This window comes from Anabrus simplex, chromosome 7, assembly GCF_040414725.1.
Source record: "Anabrus simplex isolate iqAnaSimp1 chromosome 7, ASM4041472v1, whole genome shotgun sequence".
NCBI lineage: Eukaryota > Metazoa > Arthropoda > Insecta > Orthoptera > Tettigoniidae > Anabrus > Anabrus simplex.
Genome location: NC_090271.1, coordinates 114563672 through 114577316, shown reverse-complemented (window position 1 = coordinate 114577316; position 13645 = coordinate 114563672). Strand labels below are relative to the sequence as shown.

Here is a 13645-nt window from a genome sequence, read left to right as displayed (position 1 = left end):
CTAGTAATCGGGAGATAGTGGGTTCGAGTCCCACTGTCGGCAGCCCTGAAGATGGTTTTCCGTGGTTTCCCATTTTCACACCAGGCAAATGCTGGGGCTGTACCTTAATTAAGGCCACGGCCGCTTCCTTCCACTTCCTAGGCCTTTCCTATCCCATCATCGCATCTGTGTCGGTGCGATGTAAAGCAAATAGCGAAAAAAAAAAAAAAAAAAAAAAAAAAAAAGGGGGGGAAAAAAATCTATTTTTGTTGCTAAGTCCACATCAGCGCACAACCACGAGAAAATGGGTGAACAGAATTTAATAAAAATCGGTATGTAAAGTTTGAGAATATGTTACTACAGTTTAGGCTACAAATAATTTTTATTCATGCTGGATGAAATGGTAGTTTAGGGGAAGGTGCCTAAAATTTCATTTTTTAAATACCTATGTTATTAGTCCTATCGAATGTATTACATAACAAAAGGTAATACATTTTCCAATTATTATTGTCATACAGATTTACCATGCCGATTATGATAAGAGAATTGATGAATTTAGTGTTTTGTTGCTTAGTGTCTATCAATGCCGAGCATTGGTAACATGGAAATATTGTTTAATCGTGCTAACTGACAAAGGTTTTTGTCATGATTGTCTTAAGGAGTAAAACCACATTGTCACAGGTCTGTATTGACGAGGAAAATTGTGAAGAATATTATAAAAATGAGAAAAAAAGTGTAAAGGAACGACAACATGAAGAATAAGACAAGAGGGAAACTGATCAACAATAACGTGACATTGATCATTGTTGTGGTGTGATTTGTCTCTTATGCTGTCACTCATTTCCGACTGATGAGATTACTGCTGTGATCCAAGTAAAACACCTTGCCTGAATATTGGCGGAAAGTAGCTGGGAATTAGATAAGTGCTATGTGATTATCCCGTCAACAACGGGTCCTGCAGCTAGTTGTAAATAAATACAGCATTTGTGAAGTATTTGATTAAATATATCATGAAAGTTTTAGCACCTACAAAGTAACCTAGCCTACACTTTTCCACATAATTGGCCTTTCAAATACCTCTTTAGTTCCAGAGAGACATAAATCCAATCCCCCCCGTGATGGTATTCTTTGCACTAGGATTTTAGTCACCATGCCAAGCAGTTTTTATTTGAAGTGAGATAGCTGCACAAAAAAAAAAAAAAAAAAAAAAAAATTGAAGTCTCTATCTTATTAGCAATCCATACATTAAAAATTCATATTACCGGGCGAGTTGGCCGTGCGCGTAGAGGCACGCGGCTGTGAGCTTGCATCCGGGAGATAGTAGGTTCGAATCCCACTATCGGCAGTCCTGAAGATGGTTTTCCGTGGTTTCCCATTTTCACACCAGGCAAATGCTGGGGCTGTACCTTAATTAAGGCCATGGCCGCTTCCTTCCAACTCCTAGGCCTTTCCTATCCCATCGTCGCCATAAGACCTATCTGTGTCGGTGCGACGTAAAGCCCCTAGCAAAAACAAAATTCATATTTCCCGAAAAATGTCATTTCTTGGAGAGGCATCACTTTAGAACTTTTTTTTTTTTGCTAGTTGCTTTACGTCGCACCGACACAGATAGGTCTTATGGCGACGATGGGACAGGGAAGGGCTAGGAGTGGGAAGGAAGCGGCCGTGACCTTAATTAAGGTACAGCCCCAGCATTTACCTGGTGTGAAAATGGGAAACCATGGAAAACCATTTTCAGGGCTGCCGACAGTGGGGTTCGAACCTGCTATCTCCCGAATACTGGATACTGGCCGCACTTACGCGACTACAGCTATCGAGCCACTTTAGAACTAAACCCTTCAATTGAATTCAGACTTTTGACATGCAATCTAGTAAAAATGTTTGAGGATGCTGAAAGATTATAATGTATCAAGTAACTGCAGTGTGAAGAATACATACAAGTTTTTTCAAATACCATGTAAGAACAAATGTTGTGTTTTAGAATGTACCCTCTCTGCTAAGTCTTCACCCTGGAGGCTGGTTGGATCCTCAATTAGCACCACTAAACATTATGCTGTTTTAGGGAAAATGCAAAAACTAATGATGGTGCTGTAATGAGGCATAAAAGGCAAGATGAGGAGCGAGACAATTAGCTACTGCTTTCCTTACTGGGCTAGAAAGTGTTAATGCATCACAACCGGCCCTATGATTTTGCTTTTCATAACATCCAGACACACTGGCCATGCTTTGAATAATTACTCAACACCACCCATACATCAGCAGCTTCCATAAATCCAAGAACGCACCCCCGTTTTAATGGTATTCTTTGCACTAGAAATTTAGCAACCATGCCAAGCGTATTTTATTTGCAGTGAGGTAGGTGCATAGAAAATTGAAGTTTCTGTCTTACTAGCAATCCATTTATCAAAAATTCATACTTCCTGAAGAATGTTATTTCTTGGGGATGTGTCGCAACCATAAAATAGACTGAGACATCTGTGGAAATTACACTTCGCTCTGGCCTTTGCCAAAAGATAGAAGCAAAAGCATCCATCAAGAAATAGCAACAGATCCATAGGTTAGAAAAGGATACAAACCTTTCTGATTTTCACCTCTTGCAGGAAGCACCAACTGAAGATAACCGTAATAGAAAAATAATGCCATTATACTGCCAATATTCAAGGGGCATATCCTTTCCATTTTAATATTGTCAAAAACTGGGCTTTGTTCCTGAGGAAAAATAAATTAAGTGATAATAATTACAAAACTTATGTTAAGTCATGGAAAGGAACAAATAAGAGACAAATTAAGTATTACATAGAAATACAGAAACATGCAATAGGATAAACATAATGACAGATCTGTATCGGAAGAGGGAGCAAGTGAAAAGGAGACAAAGATTAATATGAAAACAATTAACAGATGAAGACAATCTCTACATCTTTTTACACTGCTATCTTCAAATAGCCAGGCTCTCTTCCTCATCAATCCCAATTCTTCTATAACCATTCCTTCTCAGTATTTGAGATAAAAGTTAAATATAATAACATGTAATTCCAATATAAATGGTCCGTTTCTGGACATCAAAAATTTTCCAGCTAACTAATTCTTGGTTGCCAGCATTTTGCCCCAGTGTGCCAATTTGGGCTCATCAGTTGGTGACTAGCACATGTACCAAGATGCACGGCTAGTGCTTATAATGGAGGCCACTACGTAGTCGTAGATATTGGTCACCTGATGGCCTAGCAGGCTTCACTTTTGGTAAAATTGAATAAGTCTCTCATAGTGCATTGGGACTGCCTGTGGCTTCAAGTAGCCTACGCGGTGGCCTCCATTATATGCACTAGCCATGCGTCTTGATAGGTGTGCTAGTTACCAACTGATGAGCCTAAATTGGCACACTGGGGCAAAATGCTGGCACCAAAAAATGAGTTAGTTAGCTGGAAAATTTATAATGTCCAATAATGGACCATTTGTAGTGGAATTATGAATTTACTCACTCAGGACAAATATTTCAGGTTCCCTATGGGAATCAACATCTATGTCATCATAACTTTTTTCCTGTTCCATCACAGTAGGCTGTTCCAGAAATATTATGACCGAGCAAGTTGGCTGTGCAGTTAGGGGCACGCAGCTGTGAGCTTGCATTCAAGAGATAGTGGGTTCAAACTCCAGTGTCGGCAGCCCTGAAGATAGTTTTCCGTGGTTTTCCATTTTCAAACCAGGCAAATGCTGGGGCTGTACCTTAATTAAGGCCAAGGCCGCTTCCTTCCCTATCCTAGCCCATCGTTGCCATAAGGCCTATCTGTGTCGGTGCAATGTAAAACAAATTATCAATAAATAAATAAATAAATAAATAAATAAATAAATAAATAAATAAATAAATAAATAAATAAATAAATATTTTGTTCCACCAGAGACCCTAAAAGTAATTGTCTCAGCAAAACCAAGGGAAGGGGGTTTCTGATTGGCTAACCAATATTAGCTCCAAAAGGAAGCACAGCGGTTCACTTTAGCATGTACTCCGGTGGAGGCGTGAGTGATAATTTTGTAACAGCTTAGAGGTAGTACTGACATGTCTACTCTGTTACTTGTTGGCCGGTTACAGATATTCGTTAAGTTATTTAAAGCGCTTTGTATTAGGCTTACTGGCGGTAATACATACAATAGTGTAGTTCCTCAAGAGAGTTAAGTTTGGTCTTTCCACATTATACAGCATTTCATGTTTCACACTATGCTGTGGACAATGAGCAAAAGACAGAAAAAGAGTCCTCTATAGTCTTTTTTATGGTCACATACCATGTAAACTCAGTTACAGCGAAATGGTTGTTAATGAAGAAACACTTTGAAAGAATGCACCCAATAATAATAATAGAAAATAGTTTTTAAAATCTCAAATTCTATCAATGCATGCAGTTCTGAGTGTGTTCAAGGTACTCAAATATCATGTCCTGAAAATTCATCGCAGTACTGACTCGTGTACCTGTCTCTCCTGATTCTTCGTCATGAACTCCAACCTGTGGGGCAGTAAAGCAACACTTGTTGTCATCGTTTTTACCAGGACAATAGAAAATGAACGATATACAGAAGAAGTTGGACAAGTTACTTTCACAGTTGTTTACCACAGATTTCAAGCCTTTTTCTATTTATTAAGGTTTTGCTGCCTTTTATACTGGAGTTACCGAATATGTTGGCTACGTGGTTTGGGTCACGTGGCTATTAGCTTGAATTCAGGAGCCCTGAAGATGGTTTTCTGTGGTTTCCCATTTTCACACCAGATTTTTCCTTAATTAAGGCTACCATCACTTCCTTCCTAGCCTGTCCTATCCCATCATTCTCATAAGACCAGTCAGTGTCAGTGCGACATATAATACAAACTAGCGGTTCCCCACTGGCTCTACCTGCAATGTACAAGTATGGTGTTCGTTACTATCTTCACGGATGTATTTGCAAAGTTTCGAGTTAATGAAATAAAACACATGATCTGCTGTGGTAATAGAATGTAATATTATGTCAACAAAACACTTGAAAATACATCACACAAAGAAATTGAATTAAACGTTCTTTGGACCAACACTACGTGCCAAACTGTTAAAAAGTCCTTCAAAGATCTTTGTCATGGAAACAAATGTATTCATAACTTTTCTCAGAATCTACCAATTTAAGTAGTTATTACATCAAAAGAAAGCACTTGATCCACTGAGTGTTTTTAGACCAAAACGAACTGCGTACCTCAATTAGAGCGAAAGATATGATTGCTTCAATGAGAAAAAATGTTTAAATGAGATGTCAAAGTGAATGTGCACTCATAACTTTCCTCAGAATCAACCAATTTGAATAGTTAAGATCTGAAATGAAAGAGCTTGATCCACTGAGTGTTCTTAGGCCAAAACGAACTCCGTACCTCAATTAGAACCAAACACGGTTTTTATATTGTGTTTGCGGAGGTCCTTGGCAATTCGATCTGGTTTGCCACCACCAATAAAATTGCTCACAGTCTGAGTAAAACCAAGGACAAATTGTCCCCACTTTTACATCCTGAGGTATACGAAATTCCCTGTACTTGCGGTAAGGTATACGTCGGCCAAACATGCCGGTCCATTGGTACCTATATCAAGGAACATGAACGTAATATTTGTCTCAACTAGCCAGACAAATCGGCAATAGCTGAGCACACTCTATCGTCGGGTCATGATGTCATGTTCCAAGATGCTAGAGCTCTTACCCACACTAGACACTATAGATCCAGGATTATACGGTAAGCTGTGGAAATACGTAGAAATTCCAACAATTTCAACAGGGACACTGGCTATCAATTAAGTAATACCTGGTTGCCAGCCATGAAGAATTTACGTAGGTAATTCTCTTCCCTGTCCCTTCAATATTGTTATTTCGTCTCGGTGTTTTCCAAATTTGTACGTTCCTCATTGCCAGATGTTTAATTCCAGGCTTGTGTCAATGTCATATGTTACGTACACATGTTACATACACATGTTACATACACATGTTATGTGAACCTCTTGGACTGATTCTGATGGTTCGGTCAGCTCCGCTTCGAACACTAGCCATGTCCGAGGAGCCATTTGGTGGTGAATGAACATACCATTTCCACTTCTATTATAACGTCTGAATTTTAAAAGTCATAGTTTAAGAAGCCTTTCTCGTAGACAGTCAAGATTTTCTTCTGATGAGGCAAAGCACAGTTCTCTACGAAACATAAAGAATTTCACCTTATTTTCTTGACTAAGCATAAGCCCAAAAGCCTTTACAGTATCATGCCTGTAAGTACGGGGAGGATAAAATAACAAATGAAATGCTGAAATTAGGTGGAAGAGATCTGCTAGAAGCCGTGAGAATACTCCTCAACAAGTGTATTAACTCTGGAAGAATACCAGAAAATTGGAAAAATGCTGAAGTGATACTTCTCTTCAAGAAAGGTGATAAGGAAATTTAGAGAACTATCGTCCTGTGAGTTTGTTATCACACCTTTACAAGCTCCTGACTAAAATTTTAACCAATCACCTCACAAGAGAACTGGATTTTTATCAACCTGCTGAGCAAGCAGGATTTCATAAAGGTTTCTCAACTGTTGGAACACATCCAGACTATTCGTCTTCTTTTTGAAAAAACAACTGAGTACAACATCAAGATTCACCTGGCCTTCATTGATTATTAAAAAACTTTTGACTCAGTGGAGATTTGGGCAATCATGAAGGCACTTCAAAATGCCATGATAAACTCAAGGTATATAAAGCTCCTGGAAAACATTTATGATCAAGCAACAATGGTAGTCATAGTGGACGAAGACCTCATCACCAATAAAATCCCAGTTGGCAAAGGAGTTCGACAAGGTAGCACAATCTCTCCAAAGCTGTTTACCCTTGCCTTGGAAGATGTATTCAAAACCCTTCATTGGAATAATAAAGGAATAAAAATCAACGGGTTACATTTGAACCACCTGCGTTTTGCCGATGACATTGTGCTCATAAGTGAAAATCTAGATGAGCTAGAAAGCATGATCCAAGAATTAAAAACTAACTCTGCTAAGATTGGTTTGGAAATGAACATTAATAAAATGAAAATACTAAGCCCAGACAGTCAACCACTTAAAATGGGAAACCAATATATAGAAGCTGTCAATGAGTACATCTATCTTGGACACAAGATAAAACTTGGAAAAGACAACCAACATACAAATATTCCTCGCAGAATAGGTATGAGTTGGATAGTATTCCGAAAACTAAGATTCATCCTGACCAACAAGGATGTTCCAATTAACCTGAAGACCAAGGTTTATAATACGTGCGTGCTGCCAGTTACTCTGATGACTTTGACGAAGGAAAGTGCTCGCAAGCTACAGCGAACACAACGAGCCATGGAGCGACAGATGCTAGGGATCAGCCTTAGGGATAAGATCCATTCAGAGGACATCAGGAGAAGACCGAATGTAACAGACATCCTGGAGAGAGTAGCAAGACTAAAATGGCAATGGGTAGGACACGTAGCTCGACAAGACTACAACAGGTGGACCTCTACGATTGTTCACTGGAGACCATGGGAACACAAGAGAGGCACTGGAAGACCCCAGAAGAGATGGCTTGACGACATAAAGCTGTTGGCTGGAACACAAGACCGAAGATGATGGAAGCATATGGGAAGAGGCCTATATCCAGCAGTGGATTGAAATAGGCTAGAAAAGAAGAAGAAAAGAAAGAAGGAAAAAGTACGGGCTGTGAAAGCATCAATGGCAACAAAAATAGAGCCAGTTTTTGAAATCAATTGTAATATAGAAGAATATATTTTATTTTTGGATTTCGGCATGTATAAAGTTTTTTGAGCAATTCATTGTTGGCACGTGCAGAGTATGTTTTCCAATAGCCACAGAAAAAATATTTAGGTTGCCCAGCATGAACACAGAGCTAAGCACGAAGTAAAAGAATTTTGTATAGTGGTATATAGTGAAGTTTTGTAGTATTCCTCTTGGATTATAGGTGAAGTTTGCGTGAGTTCTGTGCCATTCTTCATGAATATAACGTCTGTTATACGTCGTGACAAATATTTTCCCTCGTTTTTCGTTGATGCACATATACTCAGTAAGCAGGTGAAACTATAGAACTTTGGCGCAGGTAAGATACCAATTAAATTTTGCTGATTCAGTTTAGGTTAAGGTTTTTAAGTTAAAAACAAATATTTAGTCTCAGCGTATGTTTGTGAAAACCATGACTTTATTATCACGAAACGTTACCGTGTGAAACTGTAAGTACTTTGTTTACAATCTGCTCTAGATTAAGTCATGATGGTGTTGTCACTGCCATGAATATTAATTTGGAAATATGTGCAAGTGTGTGGTTGAAAATATTTTTGAAAGACCTTTCTCACGTAGACCTTTCCACTAAAAATGCAGCCTTATAAACTGGCAATGTTGACTTTAGAGAGTATAGTGGGGCTACGATTGCTTATATTTAAAAGACATTTTTGGAGCTGGGGTAACGAATGTGTTCACCGCACGCCACTGCAATCATGCTGCTCCTTACATCCAGTTACACCATATCGTGGTGTTTCTAGAAATTCATCATGGACACAGATCTCTGTGAAACAAGAAGATTGTACTATGATTGGTTAACAGATATCACAAGGTAAATCCTGCACGCTAACTGGGAACGTAAATCTGCTTTCCAAGTTCCTGTTTCATCACACTCGCATGCTTCCTCTGGAAATAGTAGCATGGCTTCACTTCTATCTTGAGTCGTCTATCAATCGAATGTGTTGTCCAAGCACTCCCATTCACAGGGGAGTGGGGAGCTCCAGCTACTTCCTTTCGTATTTCCTTTTTGATTTAATGATATTATTTAACATTACTTAAAACAATTATGTGCTGGACCTTTCCCCATTTATATCCATTAATCTCAAAGGTTTTATCCCCTGTGGATGGGGGATGCACAAGAAGAATACACCCACAGTATCCCCTGCCTATTGTAAGAGGCGAATAAAAGGGGACCCAGGGGCTCTCAACTTGGGAGCATGGTTTGGTGACCATGGGGCCCTTAACTAAGTCCTGGCATTGCTTCCACTTACTTGTGCCAGGCTCCTCACTTTCATCTATTCTGTCCGACCTCCCTTGGTCAACTCTTTGTTCTTTTCCAACCCAGACGCTATTATTTCCAAGGGCTAGGGAGTCTTTCATTTTCACGCCCTCGTGGCCCTTGCCTTTCTTTGTTCGTTACTTCATTTTTCAATGTGACAGATCCCTTCTTTCTCTTCTTTTTTTCTGTGTCTACCCCCTGTGGGTGGGGGACACAGATGAAGAATACACCCACGGTATTCCCTGCCTGTCATAAGAGGCGACGAAAAGGGGCGATGCAACGGATGATCGAATTAGAACCATGAGACTACTTGTTTTTAGTACCACCATGCGGGGAACGTCATGGGTCGCTTTTACTTGCGCGTAGTACCACTATGTTAGGTACAAAATAGGTTTGTGATTAGAAGCAACAGAGTGCACTATCGGCTTTTACAGTACCTGTGATTAGTACCACTATATGAGCGACGCCATGGGTGAGCAACACCATGGTTCTGGCTTGCCTATGATTAGTATCCACTATATGAGGAACACAGGGGATAGTACGAGTCCCTGTGGTTAGTACACTTATGTGATGAACACCATATGTTGCCTCTAAATGGTGCCGCAATGTGTGAAACACCGTAGGTCTGTGTTACATGTGCGAATTTCATTACCTGTGAGTAGTGCAATAATGTGTGGAATACCATGAGTCTACGCTACTTTTGATTAGTAACACAACAGGACAAATACCATGGTTCTACCTTCCTAGCAATAAGTACCATTATGAGGGGCTGATGACCTGGATTTTGGACCCTTTTAGACTACAGGCATCATCTATTCAGTATTGTGCTATAGAAGCAGTCCCTTGGTCAGTAATACTATTGTTTTACGTCAGTTTCTGTGAATGTGAGGCATTGCAGGTCGGATCCACTGATTGTTTTAAATTCATATCCATCCGTTCATTCTTCAACCTCACATTTTGAAATGTGGTCAGTGGAGGATTTGGGACTTTTAATTTATCATTACATTTCATCTCATTTTGTACTATTAGGGGCCGATGACCTAGATGTTAGGCCCCTTTAAACAACAAGCATCATCATCATCATCAAAGGTTTTAATCATGTTGGAGTAGTTTATGTCATTTTACTTCCATCCTCATTTTGTAGAGGCAAGGCTTTTATTAACTTTTTTTGTAACTTGAATAGTATGTGTCTATCAGGCTTGTCCTCAGTAAGTTCTGTTTCTATGTAAAATATATTCTCACACAATAAGAGATTTTCATTTGCAAAGCTTTTTACACTTTCGCCCTTCAATACTACTGATTATAAATATTTAATTTGTTTCGGATCAATGTTGAATCAAATATTCAGTTTTCCAATAGAACTCGTTGCAATTTCACTTCTGAAATTCATCTGTAATTCAGTGTCAATGCCAATGGACTGTTAAATATGTGACCAATAGTTTTAATTTATGTAATAAATTCACACCAAGAATATTTTACATTTAATGATTTTTTTTTTTTTTTTTTTTACAGTAACCACACAAAGTAAATCTGTATCAATCTGCAGGTAACATCTGTCTGGTTAACATTTTCAGTGTATCACACTCTTTGACATTTACTAGTTTATAATTTATGAAACATTTAAATCAAACATTAGGTTTTGATTTTAAGTAAATATATGTTTTAGACTAGGCTGCTAAAGGATGTAAGAGCATGTATAGGCCTTGAATTTACTAATTTTTTTTTATTTTAATTTATTTTAAAGGATTTTTAATAATTTCTTACTATACTGTACTGTATTTATGATGACTGAATGTATAAATGTACTTGTTGTGATATCATGGAATATTTAGAATGTTGATCTGAAGAATCCAATACACTGAAGAAGCCCTTAAAATAGGCTGAAACATGTATGCATAATAAATAATATTGACTGGTTGACTGAATGTTAACTTTTATTGAAGATTAACTAGTTAATATCAATCAGTCACCTCTGATCTGCATTTAGGGATATTGCCCATGTATGGTAGCAGATTCCTTATCAATTGTTTTCCCAGTCTTGGTTCTTTCTGAACATACCAACATAAACATAGTTCAAACACCACAGCAGATGTTGTTTAATACAACTTTCTTCTTCTTTTAATAAATTATAAAATGGAATAACAAAGTAAACTTACAATCTTTAAAAATTTGCTTGCAATGTATGTGGAGGAAAACATCAAACACAGCATCGGTACAGAGAATCCATCCCATGGTAAGCTCTCTGATTTCATACAATATGTCTGAAAAACATCAAATACATCAGTTAAATAAAGCAGAAACCTGACTTCATATAATTACCACTGAAACTGAAGACTTGCCCAGAAAAATGGGTTAACCCCCACTTTCTTAAAATGAAGAAAAAATAAGTTTTGTGAATGAGGCTGAAATAAAACTGAATACCCAGTAATTATCTTCGTTCATATTTGTGAACATGAGATTCAAATAGACAATATAAATGTATATTTGTTACATAAGAGTTCCTTTATTATAGAGCCTGTAGCCCTAAACATGAACACCTGAATAATAAAACAAGAAAAATTATTTCAAAACTTGTTTGAATATTCACAAAATGTAACTCATATTAAAAAATTCTACTTTTTACCGACTCTAAAATACTAAATCTTTCATCTATCCCTTTTTTTTTTTTTTAACATTTTCAACATTTCCCCTCTTCTTCCATCATTGTTTCCATTTACATCCGAAGTTAACCGTAGTAACACAAACACAGTTCAAGCACCACAGTTGATGTGGTTATGACTTCTTAGTTTCTAAAAATTAGTAGATTATAAGTGTTTATCAGATTAATGCAGCAGTTATTTAGCCCGTTTTTTACATTACAGAGGAAGCATTACGATAAATGCAAGAAACTGTGCATGCTAAGCATAACCTAATACATATGATAGTTTGGGCTTAGCCAAATTTAAAAAAATGGTTGTTCTCATTAGACAAAAAGAATAATTTTGAGGGTTAGCCTGTTTTTCCACGTCTTCAATTAAAATCTGTTTGAAAAAATAACACAAGATTTTGCAACAAACCTAAATCATGATTTCATGTGATAAACCAAATGAAAATTAAAACTGGGATCAACTTACAAGAACAATAGGGAAACTAATGCCAACTGTGAACAGAGTGGGATAGTTGAAAATGAAAAGTTCTTTCAGAAGTTGCAACCAACTCCCATCATATCGGCCAGTGATGTGGAATACTTCTTCAACCAAATAAAATAGTCTTCTCAATAACTCTAATGCAATTGCCATTAGAAATGAGAAACCAAACAGAACAACTGAAAGCAAAAAAATATGCAAAATTAAGACCAAGTTTTAAGCATGCAGAAGTTTCATGAAGCAGTGACACGTTATATATAAGGAGTAGTACACAGTGGGACAAAATAAAAGCCTATTCAGAATACAATAAATAAATCTTCCAAAGTTAACTCTCAAAATTCAGCAGTACTTAGTGGGAAAGAAAAAATACATTCAAATCAAAGGCGTTGTGTTGCCCAAACACTGGTTTGAAGTAGCTATGCATTCCCTATTCTATACTAATTTCTTAATCTCTGTGTAGCTATTGTAAACCTTGTCATATTCATGACTTGGCCTTCCCCTACTATTCTTACCCCCCCACTGCACCTTGCACTTCACTGTAAACCCAACTACTCAAGTCCTGGTGTCTCAAGATATGTCCTATCGGTCCTCCTCTTTTTCGACATTCATCTATCACTACACATTTCAAAGGCTTCTCCTTTTTTTTCACAGCACTAGTTCTTATACATGTATCCATGTTTCACTTCCATACAGTGCCATGTTCTACATCAGGTCTGGTCAGCATGTCAATCCTAGTGTAACATTTACAGTAGGGGAGGTAGAGTTGCTCACGTCTGTAGGTTTAACCTCTAATTGCCCTACACGTGCCTCCTGGGTGATGCTAACTGAGCAACAGCGAAAACAGGCAGCCAGACTATCCACAGAATCTCCTGGCAATGACTTATCAACAAAATAATAGAAACAGTTCTCCTCAGAACTCATTAACGAGGAACATTTGGTCCACCTATCAGACTCCTACAACTGAATGTCAAAAGCATTAGCAAGGCAAAGTGCGACTATCTATCAAAATTCCTGCTGGACAATAACATCGATACTGTCGCCATTCAGGCACACAAGGGCGAAACGCTGGCAACCAGGAATGAGTTAGCTGGAAAATTTATAATGTCCAATAACGGACCATTTATATTGGTATTCAGGAAACTCACGTTTCCAGTGAAGAAGCATTCCGAAGCAGAGGTAAAATTCCTGGATATACTGCTCTCGGTGCAACTTATCACAAGGTATATGGTATTGCTACGTATATTCGGAACAACTTAAACAAGGCTTCACTAATTTCTGTTAATGTGAAGGAAGATATGCATATGGTTGTCATACAATATCCCTATCACAGATGTTTATAAGCCACCCAAGACACCCTGGCCCAATTTTGTCTTACAAACTGCTGAACATCCTACAATTTGTATAGGGGACTTCAATACTCACCATGAATTTTGGAAATACTCTGATGATGATGAAAATGGAAGCATGCTCGCAGAATGG

The 13645-nt window shown here is 38.0% G+C and overlaps 1 protein-coding gene across 1 annotated transcript in view; it reads right to left on the bottom strand.

Moving 5' to 3' along the window:
• The window catches only part of LOC136877321 (stimulator of interferon genes protein homolog), a 95599-nt gene that overhangs the window by 50406 nt on the left and 31548 nt on the right, over window positions 1-13645 (bottom strand). Inside the window, exons 5-7 of the mRNA XM_067151264.2 lie at window positions 12155-12345; window positions 11198-11302; window positions 2556-2688 (exon numbers count right to left, since the gene is read on the bottom strand). Coding sequence (XP_067007365.2) covers window positions 2556-2688; window positions 11198-11302; window positions 12155-12345 — 429 coding nt within the window. The remainder of the gene's footprint in view (window positions 1-2555; window positions 2689-11197; window positions 11303-12154; window positions 12346-13645) is intronic.